The sequence below is a fragment of the Gorilla gorilla genome, chromosome 1, assembly GCF_029281585.2.
Source record: "Gorilla gorilla gorilla isolate KB3781 chromosome 1, NHGRI_mGorGor1-v2.1_pri, whole genome shotgun sequence".
In the NCBI taxonomy this organism is placed as follows: Eukaryota; Metazoa; Chordata; class Mammalia; order Primates; family Hominidae; genus Gorilla; species Gorilla gorilla.
This window is the reverse complement of record NC_073224.2, coordinates 212,287,220-212,303,837: the sequence shown is the minus strand read 5'-3', so window position 1 is coordinate 212,303,837 and position 16,618 is coordinate 212,287,220. Positions and strand designations below refer to the sequence as shown.

The window sequence follows — 16,618 nt, the reverse complement described above, 5'->3', positions numbered from 1 at the left end:
TCACTGCAGCCTCAAACCTCTGAGTTAAATGATCTTCCTGCCTCAGTCTCCTGAGTAGCTAGGACTACAGGTGTGCACCACCATATGCGGCTAATTTTTAATTTTTTTGTACAGACAGGGTCTTGCTGTGCTGCCCAGGCTGGCCTTGAACTCCTGGCTTCAAGCAATCCTCCCACCTTGGCCTCTCAATGTATTAGGATTACAGGTGTGAGCTTGGCCTGCACTTTATTCATAAATATATGTTTCCAGATCTGCCTTTCCCACTGGACCCTTGAGGGCCTGGCCCAGAGATGGCATCTCTCAGTATTTGCTGGTTGAATTGAAAAATAACATGTTTAGGTTTCTGGTGGCAGGGTCTGGGGAAGGGGCGGCAGGCGCCATGTCCGGCCACGAAGGTGGCAAGAAGAAGCCACTGAAACAGCCCAAGAAGCAGGCCAAGGAGGTGGACGAGGAAGACAAGTCTTTCAAGCAGAAACAAAAAGAGGAGCAGAAGAAACTCGAGGAGCTAAAAGCGAAGGCCGCGGGGAAGGGGCCCTTGGCCACAGGTGGAATTAAGAAATCTGGCAAAAAGCAAGCTGTTCCTTGTGCCTGAGGAGATGGTGACCCTTTATTTCATCCGTATTTAAACCTCTCTATTACCTGCCATAACATCTTTTGCCACGTATAGCTGGAATAAAGTGTTATCTTGGAGCTGTTGTACATTTAAGAATAAACTTTTGTAAAAAAAAAAAAAAAATCTTACAGTGGCTCATCATCTCTTTAGTTGTTTTCACTAAGTCATTGCTACCATAACTGTGAATTTAAAAGTAAAACCAGCTCAGAATCTTGCCAGAGTCTGCTCTTTGGTCCTTGTTCTACCCTAAACTTTGTATCACCTGAAATTAAATCAACTCCTTTGAAAAAAAAAATAACATGTTTATTGAATATTTTTAATGAGCCAAGGATATGCTAAGGGTTTTATATACACGAGCTCATTTAATCTTCACAATGACCATGTAAGTACTATTATCTCATTTTATAGACAGAGAAAGCAAGACTTAGAGAAGATAAGAGCTGGGTGCCTAGCACATAGTTGGTGCTTCTGATTCTTATTCTGAGCTGACTGACTAAATGGATGGATAAATTGAGAAGGGAGAGGTGGGAGTGAGGTGGTCAAGGTTAAGGTGCCAACCTCACCTCTCATCTGGGTTCAGTCGTGCCCACAACCATGTCCACCATCTTGTCCCTGGCTCCCAACCACCTGATGGGCCACAGTCCTGGGGAGCTGGCTGCCCTGCAGGGTGTGCTGAAATCCTCTAAGATGAATAAAGAGAAACCTTTCCTGCCAAGCAGCTGACAAGAGTTGCTCTGCCTGAGAATTGAGACTGCAGACTCCGTGGGGAGGGTTCACCTCCAAACCCTTAACAACTACCAAAATATTACAGGAAAAAATTAGCCCAGCTGCCTTCTCAGAAGCCCTATGGAAATAAAGGAAACTCATTCTTTATTGCAGCAAGAATGATTTCGGTTAGACTGCAGAAGGAACTGACAGAGAAACAGAACAAACCAGAGGGGGAATTCCTTATCAGAGTCAGGAAATGATACGTGTGGGCCCTGTAGGCAGCTTCATAGGGTGAGCCTTGGAAAAGGAGGGAGGCTGAGTGAGTAGGAACCACGGTTCCCATAGTTCCTGCACAGGGGAACCATTGTGTAATGGAGAAGTCATGTCATATCCCCCCGTCAACAGCCAAATGAAAAGGCCACGTGGAAAGAAGAGAGGGAGGGCACCCTGAGACAAGGAGCCCATGTGGTCACATGGGAGGTATTCCTGGAGGGGCAGGGGTGAGAGGAGTGTGAAGGTGTCCCAGGGAAGGAGAAGGAAGTCACATTTATCAAACCCCTGCTGTGAGCCAGGACCATGCTAAGCACTTTACATCTGGTGTCAAATTTCATCCATTCATTCAACAAATATTTACTGAATGTGCCAGGCCCTGTGCTAGGGCCTGAGGAGAGAGCTGTGAACAAGGCAGCTCCAGTCCCCTCCCCTCTTGGAACTTAGAAGTGGAGGAGACAATCAACAGATGTGTGACATCACTGGTGAGACTCGCTTTGAAGAGAAGCAAAGAAAGGAAGGGGCTAGAACGTCTTGGCAATCAGGGGTCAGGGCTGCGTAAAAGAATTTTTTTTTTATTTTTGTATTTTTTAGGTGAAAGAAGGCCTCTTTGCAGAGGTGACATTTAGCAGTGACCTGAATAAAGTGAGGGAACCGTGAGTGCAAAGGTCCCAAGGCGAGAGTCTGCCCTGGGGGCCGGTGTGGCTGGAAGACAGTGAGCGAGGGGAGATGAACTGAGAGCTGTTCAGGAAGGATGTGCTCACGCTGGTGGGCCTTGTCCGCTACAGGAAGGATATTTGGTTTTATTATCAATGTGATGGGAAACCACTGGAAGGTTTCTGAGCAGGAGAGTAATACGGTTTATTTATTTATTTATTATTTGTTTGTTTGTTTAGTTATTTATTTATTTATTTTTGAGACGTAGTCTCGCTCTGTCACCAGGCTGGAGTGCAGTGGCACGATCTCAGCTCACTGCAAACTCTGCCTCCCATGTTCAAGCAATTCTCCCAAGTAGCTGGGACTACAGACGTGCACACCACCACACCTGGCTAATTTTTGTATTTTTAGTAGAGAAGGGTTTCACCATTTTGGACAGGCTGGTCTTGAACACCTGGCCTCAAGTGATCCACCCACCTCAGCCTCCCAAAGTGCTGGGATTTCAGGTGTGAGCCACCGCGCATGGCCAAACTTAGTATCCTTTATTTTATTTTATTTCATTTCGAGATGGAGTTTCACTCTTGTTGCCCAGGCTGGAGTGCAATGGTGCAACCTCGGCTCACCGCAACCTCCACCTCCTGGGTTCAAGCGATTCTTCTGCCTCAGCCTCCTGAGTAGCTGGGATTACAGGCATGCGCCACTACACCTGGCTAAATTTGTATTTTTAGTAGAGATGGGGTTTCTCCCTGTTGGTCACGCTGGTCTCAAACTCCCGACCTCAGGTGATCCGCCTGCCTCAGCCTCCCAAAGTGCTAGGATTACAGGCATGAACCACTGCACCCGGCCCTTAGTATCCTTTATAAAACTTTCCCTGCTAGAACACACAGATCTCCCTGATTCTTTTTCGTAGCCATATAGTATTCCATTTTGTGGATGGACTGTGCTCTACCTAGTCTAGCCCCTTACTAATTGACAGTTGGGTTGTTTCCAGTCTTTGGCTATTGGAAACAGTGCTGCAGAGAATAACTTTTTACATACATCATTTATTACTCATGCAAGTCTATCCGAAGATGAATTCCCAGAAATAGGTTATCTGAATGCATTTTGATAGATTTTGCCAAAATGCCCTTTTACCAATTTATATTCACACATGTGAGAGTCATGTGTGAGAATATGTGTGAGAGTAGTACTATTTCCTCATAGAAATGCTCACAGAATATGTTATTCAGCTTTTGGGGGTTTTTTGGCCAGACTGCTAAGACATGGTATCTTAGTCCATTTTGTGCTGCTATAATAATAACCCACAGAATGGATAATTAATCATAAACAGAAGTGTATTGGCTCACAGTTTTGGAGGCTGGGAATTCCAGGATCATGGGGCCCACATCTGGCGTGGGCCCTCTTGCTGTGTCATCCCATGGTGGAAGAGCAAAGAGAGGGTGAGAGAGAAGAAAAGGGAACTGAACTTGCCCTTTTATAATGAATCTGTTCCCAGAATAATAATCCCACTCCTGCTGTAACAGCATCACCAATCCATTCATGAGGGTGAAACCCTCATGACCTAAACACCTCTCCTTAGGCCCAACCTCCCAACACTGTTGTACTGGGGTTAAGTTCCCAGCACCTGCTTTTCGCGGCGTAACGTTCAAACTGTAGCAATATCCTAGTCTAGTTTTTCTGGTTTGCATTTCTTTTGAGTTTGAGCTTCTTTTTATGTGTTTAAGAATCACTTATATTTACTTTTCTGGGAACCGTCAGTTCATATGCTAGGCCTCTATTTCTTTCTTTTTTCCTTTTTTCTTTTTTTTGAGATGGAGTTTCGCTCTTGTTGCCCAGGCTGGAGTGCAATGGTGTGATCTCGGCTCACTGCAACCTCCGCCTCCCAGGTTCAAGCGATTCTCCTGCCTCAGCCTCCTGAGTAACTGGGATTACAGGCAGGCGCCACCATGCCCAGCTAATTTTTTTGTGTTTTTTTGTAGAGACGGGGTTTCTCCATGTTGGTCAGGCTGGTCTTGAACTCCCGACCTCAGGTGATCTGCCCACCTTGGCCTCCCAAAGTGCTGGGATTACAAGCGTGAGCCAGCGCACCCGGCCTAGGCCTCTATTTCTATAAGATTAATCAATTTCCTGGAATTCTTTCTAAATAAACGAGATGTTCCCTTGTCTGTGATTAGAGTTGTAAATATTTCCCCCGGATTGTCATTTGTCTTATGCGTTGATTTATAGTGTTGTTCCATACAGAAGTTTTTGATTTTTATATAGTTGACTTTATCAATCTTTTCTTTTTACAGCTTTTTGATTTTTGAGTCATGGTTAAACTTTCTCCACTATGAGATTATACATTCTCCCATGTTTTCCTCTAGTGCCTTTACGGTTTTATTTTGATTTTTCAAACATTTAAATATTTTATCCTTTGGGAGCTCATCCTGGTGCTCAGTGTGAGGCACGGATCTAATTTTTTTTTTCTTAGTTGGCCACCTAGGTGTCCCAACACCATTTATTAAAGAGTCTATTTTCCACTTTGAGAGGACACCTTTATCAAATACTAAATTCTCACGTGCAATTAGGTCTATTTCTGGACTTTCTATTCTAGTCCATTGGTCTGTTTGTCTCTTCCTGAACCAAACCAAGTGGTTTTAATTATTATTTTTTGTTTTGTTTTGTTTTGAGACCGAGTCTCGCTCTGTCGCCCAGGCTGGAGTGCAGTGGTTTGATCTCGGCTCACTGCAACCTCTGCCTCCTGGGTTCAAGCAATCCTCCTGCCTCAGCCTCCCAAGTAGCTAGGATTATAGGCACCCACCATCACGTCTGGCTAATTTTTATATTTTTAGTAGAGAAGGGGTTTCACCATGTTGGCCAGGCTTGTCTCGAACTCCTGACCTCAAGTGATCCACTCGCCTTGGCCTCCCAAAGTGCAGGGATTACAGGCATGAGCCAGCATGCCCAGACTTAATTATTTATTTATTCTTATTTTATTTTATTTTTTTGAGATGGAATCTCATTTCATTGTCTAGGAGGCTGGAGTGCAGTGGCATGATCTCGGCTCACTGCAACCTCTGCCTCCTGGCTTCAAGTGATTCTCCTGCCTCAACCTCCTGAGTAGCTGGGACTACAGGCGCCTGCCACCAGGCCAGGCTAATTTGGCTAATTTTTGTATTTTTTTTTTTTTTAAGATGGAGTCTCATTCTGTTGCCCAGGCTGGAGTGCAGTGGCACGATCTTGGGTCACTGCAACCTCCAACTCCCGGGTTCAAGCAGTTCTCTGCCTCCGTCTACCAAGTAGCTGGGACTACAGGCATGCACCACCACACCCAGGTAATTTTTGTATTTTTAGTAGAGACAGGGTTTCACCACATTGGCCAGGCTGGTCTCGAACTCCTGACCTCAGGTGATCTGCCTGCCTCGGCCTCCCAAAGTGCTGGGATTACAGGCGTGAGCCACCATGCCCGGCTCTTAATTTCTGTATTTTTAGTAGAGATGGGATTTCACCATGTTCGCCAGTCTGGTCTTGAACTCCTGACCGCAAGTGATCCACTCGCCTTGGCCTCTGAAAGTGCTGGGATTACAGGCGTGAGCCACCCCGTCAAGCCCCAAGTTGTTTTAATTTTTGAGGCTTTAAATATTGTTATCTAACAGTAGTCAGTGAGTGTTGCCTTTTTTTTTTCCAGAATTTTTCTGGCATTCTTTTTCTTTCTCTCTCTTCTGTCCTTTTTTTGTTTGTTTTTGGGGGTGGGGAACCTCAGGAGACCTCATGGGATTTATGCCTTTGCAGGAAAAAGAAAATCAATAATTACATGTCATTTGGTAGTGGCTAAGAAAAAAAATAAAGCAGGTAAAAGAGCAGAAGGCAACTAAGGGGTAATATTTAGATAGGCAGCCAGGGAAGTCCCCTGGATGAGGGGAGAGATACCTGAGTGAAGGATGGGAGACCACGTGGCTACCTGGGGGAAGACATGCCTGGCAGGACCAAGGGCAAATGCAGAGGCCTGAGGCAGGAGCACGCCTGGCATGCTGAAAAACAGCAAGGCGGCCAGTGCAGCTGGAAGGGAGTGATCAGAGCAGAGAGTGGGAGGCAGTGAGGTAGATCACGCAGGGCCTTGTAGGTCACAGCAAGGACATTGGCTTTTCCTCTGACACCAGGAGCCATGGGGGGGGGCGAGGGGGTTGAGCAGAAGAGTGACATGTTCTGACCTCTGTTTTAACAGGATCACTCAGGCTACTGCGTGGAGCGCAGACTGCAGGGGTGAGGGTAGCGGCAGGGAGGGCAATAGGATTTGGGATGGGTGAATAAATTGTAACTTGGTTTCCTTGTCCATTTTCCCCCACCAAACTGTGAGCTTTGCAAGGACAGGCCCTGAGCTTATTCAGCTCTATGAGCCAAGTGCCAGGCCCAGAGTAGGCGTGGATAAACACTGTGTGAGGAAGAAGGGTGGGAAGACAGAGGAGGAGACAGGAGGCAGGAGAGGCAGAGCCCCCTGGGAAATGGCTCTGCAAAGGCCACAGAAAGAAGAGGAAGCAGACATGATGACAGAGCCTGTTCCCCAGCAGGAACCAAGGCCAGGAAGGGCTGAAGCTGGGGAGCTGGGCCCCCAACCCCGGATCTGTGGCCCCCATCAACAATCAGGTTATGTGCAGTTTATGCTGGAGTTCTGCCAACAAAGGGACCCTGGCCGGGGGGGTGGGGTGGGGATCTGTTCCCCAAGGTGCAGGTGCAAAGTTGAGGTGGCCTGGCAGAGAGGAGAGCAGCTTTCCTGAATCCTTGCACACAGAGGCCCTGAGAAAGGATAATTCACCCCCTTTATAGATGGTAAGTTGAGGCTCCATGAAAGAAACAGACCTAAGTGATACAGCAAATAGGTGGCCTGGCCTAGTTTCAGGGGCTTGGCCTCTCCAAAACACCTCCTTGGCCACTACCTAATTTGGTCGGGGTCCCCCTGCAGTTTTAGGGAGTGACTAAATACCGAAGGAAGGGATGACTCCTGTTATTCAGCCAGCTCTTAGCTGCTGCCAAAGCACAGCTGGTGAGTCCTCACTGTGGGCGGGACCCAGCTTGGGGAACAAAAGCCACAGGACACTTCAGGACCTCATGAGGCTTAGGAAAGAATTGGCCTGGAAGTAGGGCAGATAGACAAGAGGCACCAAGCTGAGGGGCAGAGGAAAGAGGTCAGGCTTTGAAGTTAGGCCTGGCTTTGCCACTATCTTGCTGTGTTATCTTAGGTAACTAGCACCTCAGTTTGCGCATCTGTAAAATGGGAACGGCAAGTCCTGCTTTATAGGGCTGGCATGGGGGTTGAAAGGGGCAACAGAAGTCCAGTGCTACCTGAAAGTGCTTCCTTCTTAGCTTCCCCGCTCCCAGACTGGGGACCTACTATCCCTGTCTTCAGCAGATGCTGGTTGGCTGCTCCCAAGCAAAGGGGAAATGGGCTGCGATGGCGTCTCAAGTCCCAGGCCTACAAATGGATACAGGCTGTGGGGGATCTGGCCAGTGCTGACACCTAGGGGCTCTTTCAGGGTTAGGTGAGCTTGCACATGCCCTCAGGACAGTTGAGTAGGTCTTGGCTCTGCACCAACTACCTCAGGCAAGGTAATCACTCTCTCTGGGCCTCAGCTCCAGGGAATCTCTTGGGCAATGGTTGGGGGTGGGCAGGAATTAGAGGTCTTCTAATTGCAAATGGAGTGGGCTGCTTCAAGAGTAGTGAGCTCCCTGCCTCTGGAGGTATGTAAGCAGGGACTGGACAAGCACTGGGTAGAGATTCACTCACTCATTAATTCAATAAACTCCTACTGAGATTCCATTTTGGGCCAGGGCCTGTGGCCATCATTGTCATTAGGAGATATAGTGACAAGGCATCTTTACTCTCCTGTAACTTACATCTTTTTTTTTTTTTTTTTTTTGAGATGGAGTTTCCCTCTTGTTGCCCAGGCTGAAGTGCAATGGCGCGATCTCGGCTCACTGCAACCTCTGTCTCCCAGGTTCAAGTGATTCTCCTGCCTCAGCCTCCCAAGTAGCTGGGATTACAGGCGCCCACCACCACGACTGGCTATAAGTTTTGTATTTTTTTAGTAAAGATGGGGTTTTGCCATGTTGGCCAGGCTGGTCTTGAACTCCTGACCTCAGGTGATCCACCCGCCTTGGCCTCCCAAAGTGTTGGGATTACAGGTGTGAGCCACCACGCTCGGTCTCCTCTCCGCCCCCTCCCCTTCCCTCCCTTCTCTTCTCTTCTCTTTTTTTTTTTAGACAGGGTCTTGCTCTGTTGCCCAGGCTGGAGTGCAATGGCTTGATCTTAAGCTTAACTGCAGCCTCAACCTCCTATGCAGAAGTGATGCTCATGCCTCAGCCTCCCGATTAGCTGGAACTACAGGTACATGCCAGGTATGCCCAGCTAATTTAAAAAAATTTTTAGTAGAGGCCAGGCATGGTGGCTCATGCCTGTAGTCCCAGCACTTCAGGAGGCTGAGGCGGGTGGATCACCTGAGGTCAGGAGTTCGAGACCAGTCTGACCAACATGGAGAAACCCCATCTCTACTAAAAAAAATACAAAATTAGCCAGGCATGGTGGTGCATGCCTGTAATCCCAGCTACTTGGGAGGCTGAGGCAGAATTGCTTGAACCCGGGAGGTGGAGGTTGCAGTGAGATGAGACCACGCCATTGCACTCCAGCCTGGGCAACAAGAGTGAAACTCCATCTCAAAAAAAAAAATTTTTTTTTAGTAGAAATGCGGTCTTGCTATGTTGCCCGGGGTGGTCTTGAACTCCTAGCCTCAAGCAACCATCTCACCTTGGCCTCCCAAAGTGCTGGGGTTACAGGTGTGAGCCACCACTGCCAACCAATAACTTACATTCTAATGGGGAGACATTAAATACTGCCAAGACAGTGTGTGTTCTATATTGCAGAGGCTGGTCATGAACTCCAGCCTCCAACCCCTAGAGAAACTGACTTCTAAACTGATTTTTTTTTTTTTTTTTTATGGAGTCTTGCTCTGTCACCCAGGCTGGAGGGCAGTAGTGCAATCTCGGCTCACTGCAACCTCTGCCTCCTGGGTTCCAGCGATTCTTCTGCCTCAGCCTCCTGAGTAGCTGGGACTACAGGTGCATGCCGCCATGCTCGGCTAATTTTTGCTATTTTTAGTACAGATGGGGTTTTGCCATGTTGGCCAGGCTGGTCTTGAACTCCTGACCTCAGGTGATCCGCCCACCTTGGCTTCCCAAAATGCTGGGATTACAGGCGTGAGCCACCACACCTGGTCCTAAACTGAGATTTTTTGAAGGACAAATACAAGTTAAGTAGGGAAGGGAAGAGTGCTTAGGTCTGAGAGAAAAACAGGTGCAAAGGCTCAGAGGCGAGAGAGACATGTATTTTCAGGCAGCTGAAAGTTCAACGTGGGCAGAGGGAAGGAGGCAAGGAGGGGAGTGGCTGCACTGAGTGAGGTCAGCAGTCACTCACCAGTCCTCAACTGAACTGAGACCCACCTTAGGGGTCAGGATCCATCCTCTTCCATGATGGTCAGGGATGAGGAGTTAGCCAGGTAAAAGGTGTGAGGGGATGGCTCAGGGAAGAAGTGATCCCAGCAGAGGTTTGTGTCACTGGGAGAGAGGAAAGACAGCTGAAAGTTGAGTCTGGCTATAGCCTGGCTGGGGGCTTGGCTGAGAAGAGAGACCTTGGTATTGTGGCCTGAGGGCCATACGGAGCCTCTGAATGGTTTTGTGCAGGGGAGTGACTCAACCTTGGTAGGAACATGCAGGAAGGTTGTCCTGGGATGCCCTTTAAGGTCTCAGCAGACTGAAACCTCAAAGAGCCTCTGGGGAGCCCAGCCATCTTAGGCACAACCTCATTCGAGCCATCAGGGAGGATGAGAAAACTCACTTGTCAGAGGAACCTTAGAGAAGTCAAGAGACAAGGCTGGAGCGCCCTGAGCTGGGGGGTGGGGAGCATGGGGAAAGAAGAGGGTGAGGGCTCAGAAAGGCAAGAGCCCCGACACCAGGAGGCGGTGCCTGCTGTTAGCTTGCTACTGACTCCTTGATTCAAGAAGGCCTGGCCCCCAGGACCCTGGGACTAGAAAGGCAATTGACTCATCCTAGGATGGGGGAAGCCTGGCCCCGGAGGTTAAGTGAAATTGCTCTAAGACACAGAGCACATCAGCGGCAGGATCAGGAAGAAACTAGTAACCCTGGAGCACCTAGCACCAGCACCCCTAGTGCAGGGTACTTCATACCTCGCATCATCTAACGCAGGTGTCGCTTCATTTTACAGATAAGCGGACTAACGTCCACAAGTCAGGGACTCCTGTTCTGGGTCACACAGAGTTAGGGCTAAGAAACCAGGTCTGCAGGCGCCTAGTTTCCCGCAGTTCTTCTGGGTCTGAGTTTGGGGTGGTGGGGAAGAGGCGAGCGTGTCAAGGAGGGTGAGAGGGAGGGTGGGGCTGTGTTTCTGGGACTTTCCTCGCTGAGGTCAGAGGCACCGAAATAGACGCGCTGCAACGAGCGCCCGGAGGCCCGGTCACACCCTGTGCCCGGCCCGCCGCGGGGAGCGGTCCAGCCGCAGCGCACGAGCCCTCCGCCGTCCCACTGCCCCCCGGAACCGCGCGAGCCTCGCGAACCGCTCGGCGCCCAGTCTCCACCTCGCCGGCTTCATGAACGTGCCCCGGGAGACCCCGACGCCCTGAAGCCGGCGCGGCCGCCCCGCCACCCCACCGCCCCACCGCCCCACCGCCCCACCGCCCCACCGCCGTCTGCGCGAACACCCGGCCTCCCCCTCCGCCCATCGCTGCCACCATCTCTACTCCGACGGCTGCGGCGGTGGGTGTGGCCACCGCGCTTGCCAATCAGGAAGTGAGGGCCGGCTCCGGACGCGCCCCGCTGTTACGTCACTCCGACGGCCCCGGATGCCCCGCCCAGTGGCCTTGCCTGGGAAAGGCGACTGGGGCACCGGTGGGTGCGGACCCTCAAAGGGTGAAAATAATTCCCGTGTGAATTGCGCGCATTATAACTGCTCTAAGAAATGCAGCCAGGGCATTTTAAAATGTATTTGTTCAATCACTCCTCTTCCAGCCATTTATCCGTCCGTCTGTATGTATGTCTATCCTCTCAGCCAAAGTAATTGGGTGCCTCCTGTGTGCCAGGCGCTGTGCTGGGTTCTGGCTATAAAGAGAGATGAACCCTCTGCTTGTCCTCAGGGAGCTCATAATCTAGGGCGGAAGCCTGATGGTAACAAATGCTCATGCCATCGTTTTCATTGCAGTCATGATTCATTCTGAGACGGTGAGATACAGGCTGCTGCAATAACCAGGTGTCTAATTTGGATTGGGGCTCAGGTCCCTGCAGAAGTTACATCGAGCCGACTCCTGAAGCAACAAGTGTTCCAGGCAGAGGGAAGAGCTTGTGCAAAGGCAATGAGGCTAGCAGGCTGGAAAATAAGGGAAAGGAAACTGAGTGAGATGAGGCTCTGGAGGTTTAGGGGAGCGAATTATTTAAGACCTTGGAGGCCATAGTAAGGAAATAGAATTTTCTTCTAAGTGCTGTGGGCAGTCACTGGGTACTTAGTGTTTTAAAATCTCCCTACCTCTGTGTGGAGAATAGACAGGAGTGGACACGGGAGTAAGAGTGGACACAGGGACACCTAGGAGGTGCCCTCTAGCATGGAAGGTAGTAAGCTGGATGAGAGGGAGGCTACTGTGGGTGGGACATGAACAGATTCAATAAATAATTAGAAGATACAATGCTCAGGCAGGCGGGTTGATGGATTGAATATGGGGGTGGGTGAGGCAGAGGGAGTGAAGATAAGTCATTCATTCATTGGACAATTATTTATCAAGCCCCTCTAGATGCCAGGCACTATTCTACAGAGGCAGACTCTCTGGGTTCAAATCCTTGTCCTGTCACTTGCTAGCTGCTTGCCTTAGGGAAGTTATTTAACCTCTCTGTACCTTGATCTCTTCATCTGTAAAATGCGGATCCTAAGAACACCCGAGAGAATTATTGTAAGGATGAAAAGAGTTAATATATGTAAAACTTTGGACCTGGGTGTTTGGAGCTGGGCTCTGAGGCTGAGGACTTGGACTTGGGTACTCGGGGTTGGGTACCTGGGCCTACTTCTTGGAGTCACCAAGGCTGTATGTCTTTACTGGCTTTATACAGAAAATTAAAAGAGTGACATGCTAGAGCAAGCTGTTCCCACACTGTGAGTGAGACACAGGTATCCGTACAATTTTAAGCTCTCAGGGGATTCCAAGGGGCAGACAAGTTGGCAATTACTATGGTAGAGAGAAACAAGGAGGCAATTTTAAAGTAGGTGGCCAGGGAGGGCTTCTCTGAGGAGGTGACATTTGAGTGAAGACCAAAGAGTGCAGAAGGAGCCATCACTGAAAAGTTAGGGGGAAAAGCCTTTGGGAAGGTGTCTGGCCTAGGCACCGGCATGCCTGGAGGTGTCTTTGGCCCAAGTGTGAAAGACTGAAGGAGAAATGGGCTTAGTTTGGTGGGTTCCAAGGATAGTGATCATGGCTGAGTGAAGACCCCTACCCCTTCTGCAGATCAGAACCTGAAGCAGTTAAACCATGCTGTGCCCTGGTAGCTGTGGGTGCTGGGAGGCAAGTTCTACTGGTTCATCAAGAATTTGTGGTCAGGCTGAGGCAGGCAGATCACCTAAAGTCAGGAGTTCAAGACCAGCCTGGCCAACATGGCGAAACCCCGTAGCTACTAAACATACAAATATTAGCCGGGCATGGTGGCACGCACCAGTAATCCCAGCTACTTAGGAGGCTGAGGCAGGAGACTCGCTTGAACCCGGGAGGTGGAGTTGCAGTGAGCCGAGATCGCACCATTGCACCATTGCCCTCCAGCCTGGGTGACAGAGCGAAACTCCATCTAAAAAAAAAAAAAAAAAAAACTAGCTGGATGTGGTGGTCCATGCCTGTGGTCCCAATTGGGAGGCTAAGGTGGGAGGATCACTTGAGCCCAGGAGGTCAAGGCTGCAGTGAGCCGTGATTGTGCCACTGCACTCCAGCTTGGGCGACAGAGCAAGACCCTGTCTCAAAAAAAAAAAATCTCTCCTGTGGGCCCATGCCATTTGTTCACACAGATAATGAACCACTGGGCCTCTGCCAGCTTCTGACTTGGCACTGGACGTTTCTCTGGGAACTGGTGCTTGGAGCGGGGAAATGGGGGCTGGATTTCTGGGACTGGGTTCTGAGGCTGGGGACTGGGATTCGGATACTGGGGGGTAGGTGCTTGGACTTGCTTTTTGGAATAACCAAGGCTCCATTTCTTTACTGGCCTCTACAGATGAGCCTGTTCCCTAACCTGACTATCCTTTCTGTGGCTTCACGGCACAGAACTTCACAAGTGTGACCTTACCTTGTCTCAGCTGTCTGTTCCATGGAGACCCAGAAAGAGGGAAAGGGAAGGCTGCTCTGGACCTGTTCATGGGGCCTTCCTGGGACCCCTTTTCTGCCCGCTAAGCCAGGAAGCCTATGCTCCCTCATCTTCCACCCCTCCCCCAGCCATCTGCTTAAAGGAAGTGGCTCCTCTGTTCTTCACAGGAAGCCACAGGCCTCCCCTGCCTCGGCAGCCTCCAGCTACTGTTGCCCCAGACCCTCGGCTGGCCCAGACCCCCCTTTCCAGGCAGAATCTAGTGATGCCCCGTTCCCAGCATCCCCCTCTGCTGCCCAGCCAAGAAGTGCGTGTGGTGTGCGCCTCTCGTTAACTTTCATCCTTGTGACTTGGGTCTGGGAGTGTAGGCAGTGAGCCTGGAGGTGGGACCTGACTACAGGAGTTTGGAGATCCCCAAGTTGTAGGACTGAGGACTTGAAGGGGAGAGAAGGTGGGCCCTGAAGGGATTCTCTGATGGACCACTCTTGTGAGCTTCAGTAGCTCCTGCTGCTGAGCAGGGGCGAGGTCTATTCATTTCCGTCTCTATTTAACCCTGGTGAGGCCTACCCCAGAGAGGGCTGTTGGTAATTGTGGAGCTGCTAAAGGCTGATGAGGGCTGATGGATTCCAAGATAGGACTGTACTGCCACCTGGTGGTCAGATCAGCACATAGCACCATGAAATTGTGAGAGCCCCTGCCGGGAGAGTGGTGATTCAAGGGTATAGGGGACCTGGAAGGCCCTTAAAGAACAAGGAAATCCCTAAAGTATTTTATTTAAGAGCAAGACGCTCCTAACTTGAGCACTGGAGAAAGACATTCTAGGTCTGGACGACAGTCCAACTCCTTCCCTTCCCCATTTTACAATCTGGGAAACAGGTCCAGAGAAAAGCGATGAGGACAGAGAACCTCTACATTGGCAGTCAGAGATGGGATCTATTTTTGGACTCTTTTTTTTTTTTTTTTTTTTTGAGACGGAGTCTCACTCTGTCGCCCAGGCTGGAGTGCAATGGGGTGATCTTGGCTCAATGCAACCTCCACCTCCTGGGTTCAAGCGATTCTCCTGCCTCAGCCTCCCGAGTAACTGGGACTACAGGCGCCCGCCACCACACCCGGCTAATTTTTGTATTTTTAGTAGAGACAAGCCCTGCTAGTTTCTAGTTACCCTCATTTGTGACCAAACATGGTATCGCCCCGCACCGTCACCCACTTTAGTCACCAAAGTTGGCACTACAGAGTGGCTTTTGGCTGCTTCCAAAAATAAAATTCATCCTCAGAAAGCCAGGATCTGACAAGGCTGAGGGGACTCAGAAGCATGCGCTTCAGGCTCAGCAGATGTTTTAGAGGAGGAAGCCCTGGAGAACACGATATGTAACACCCCCAGCCCTAGTTTTGAAAACAAAGAAGGCCGAGTGCAGTGGCTCACGCCTGTAATCCCTGCACTTTTGGAGGTCGAGGTGGGCAGATCACTTGAGGTCAGGAGTTCGAGACCAGCCTAGCCAACATGGTGAAACCCCGTCTCTACTAAAAATACAAAAATTAGCCGGGCATGGTGGCGCACACCTATAATCCCAGCTACTTGAGAGGCTGAGGCACAAGAATTGCTTGAACCCAGGAGGTGGAGGTTGCAGTGAGCTGAGATCTCACCACTGCACTCCAGCCTGGGTGACAGAGCAAGATTCTTTGTCTCAAACAACAACAACAAAAACAAGGAAGCTGGGACCCCAAGAGAGTACTTAACTTGTCTGAGGTGACTCAGCCCTGGAGCTGGGCGGGGACACAGCCATGTGTCTCTCTGAAGGCTGCTGCCAGGGAGGCATCTAAAAGTGCATTGAGGCCAGGTGCGGTGGCTCACGCCTGTAATCCCAGCACTTTGGGAGTGATCCTCAGGCGGATCACCTGAGGTCAGGAGTGCAAAACTAACTTGGCCAATGTGGCGAAACCCTTTCTGTACTAAAACTACAAAAATTAGCTGGGGGTGGTGGCAGGTGTCTGTAATCCCAGCTACTTGGGAGACTGAGACAGGAGAATCACTTGAACCTGGGAGGCAGAGGCTGCAGTGAGCCAAGATCACGCCACTGCACTCCAGCCTGCGCAGCACAGTGAGACTCTGTCTCAAGAAAAATAATTAATTAATTAAAAGTGTGTTGAGCATCTCTCGACTTGCGATGGTGAATTCTGGTGTGTGTTCACCCTTCTGCCACAGGCTTTGCAGATAGGATGATTGTGGTCCCTGGCAAGGATTGTGGTCCCTGGCAAGGGTGAGGGTGGGTGAAAGGAGATGGGGGTGGGGAGGTGGTGACAGGGAAGGAAAAGGTGGGGTCCTCATTTGTGCATCATGAGCCTCAAATAGGTAGGAACTGGGTCCCATCCGCTGTGGTGTCCTTAGCCCCTGCCATCACTTACAGAATGAAGGCAAGGAGTTATCCCGCGCAGGCCAGTCCCAAGGGATCCTGGGGAAGGTGGAGTCTTCCATAAAGAACTGGTCATTTCCAGTGTCATTCAGCCTGAGGACTGCTGAGGCCTCAGATCTAAAATTCTGGGGCAGGGCTGCCCATCTCTCTGGCCTTGATGTTGTCCAAGGGAATAAGTGGAGGGGGCTTCTTCTAAGGGCAGAGACCCTAATTTGGTGCCAACTTTGGAAGAAAGGAAGAATATGGTCTGTGAGCCCCAGAGAGTAAACCCTGACTCCAAAGTCAGATGAGCTAATTCCTGGTCGTCACTTGGCTGTTTCCTCTTTGTTTTATGCAAGTCCTTCATCAATCATAACTGACATTTACGGAATGCTTCCTATGTGCTTGGGTTGTCTTTTCCTTCCTATTCAGAAGGGCTGTGAATGCCATATGCAAACTGTTCTCCCTATCCCCAGCGTCCTACGAGGAAAGGGGGGCCTTGCCGAGCCCTCGAAAAGCTGCTGTTACGCCCTTTCCCCAGAGCGAAGGGCTGGCCTTTATTCTCCATCTGAGGGTGATCACTAGCACTTCTTGAGAGAACGGAGACCTGGCTTCT

General features: G+C 50.0%; 1 protein-coding gene across 1 annotated transcript; it reads left to right on the top strand.

Annotated features, from left to right (window-relative positions):
• Positions 1–345: 345 nt before the first annotated feature.
• On the top strand, positions 346–736 carry LOC101140422 (translation machinery-associated protein 7-like). The gene has a single exon (XM_055389349.2). The coding sequence runs from the start codon at positions 380–382 to the stop codon at positions 590–592; it is 213 nt and encodes a 70-aa protein (XP_055245324.1). The 5' UTR covers positions 346–379; the 3' UTR covers positions 593–736.
• The last annotated feature ends 15,882 nt before the right edge of the window (positions 737–16,618 follow it).

Bases quoted from the DNA above. Each gene is read 5' to 3' on its own strand.
- LOC101140422 (XM_055389349.2), top strand. From the start codon at position 380: ATGTCCGGCCACGAAGGTGGCAAGAAGAAGCCACTGAAACAGCCCAAG.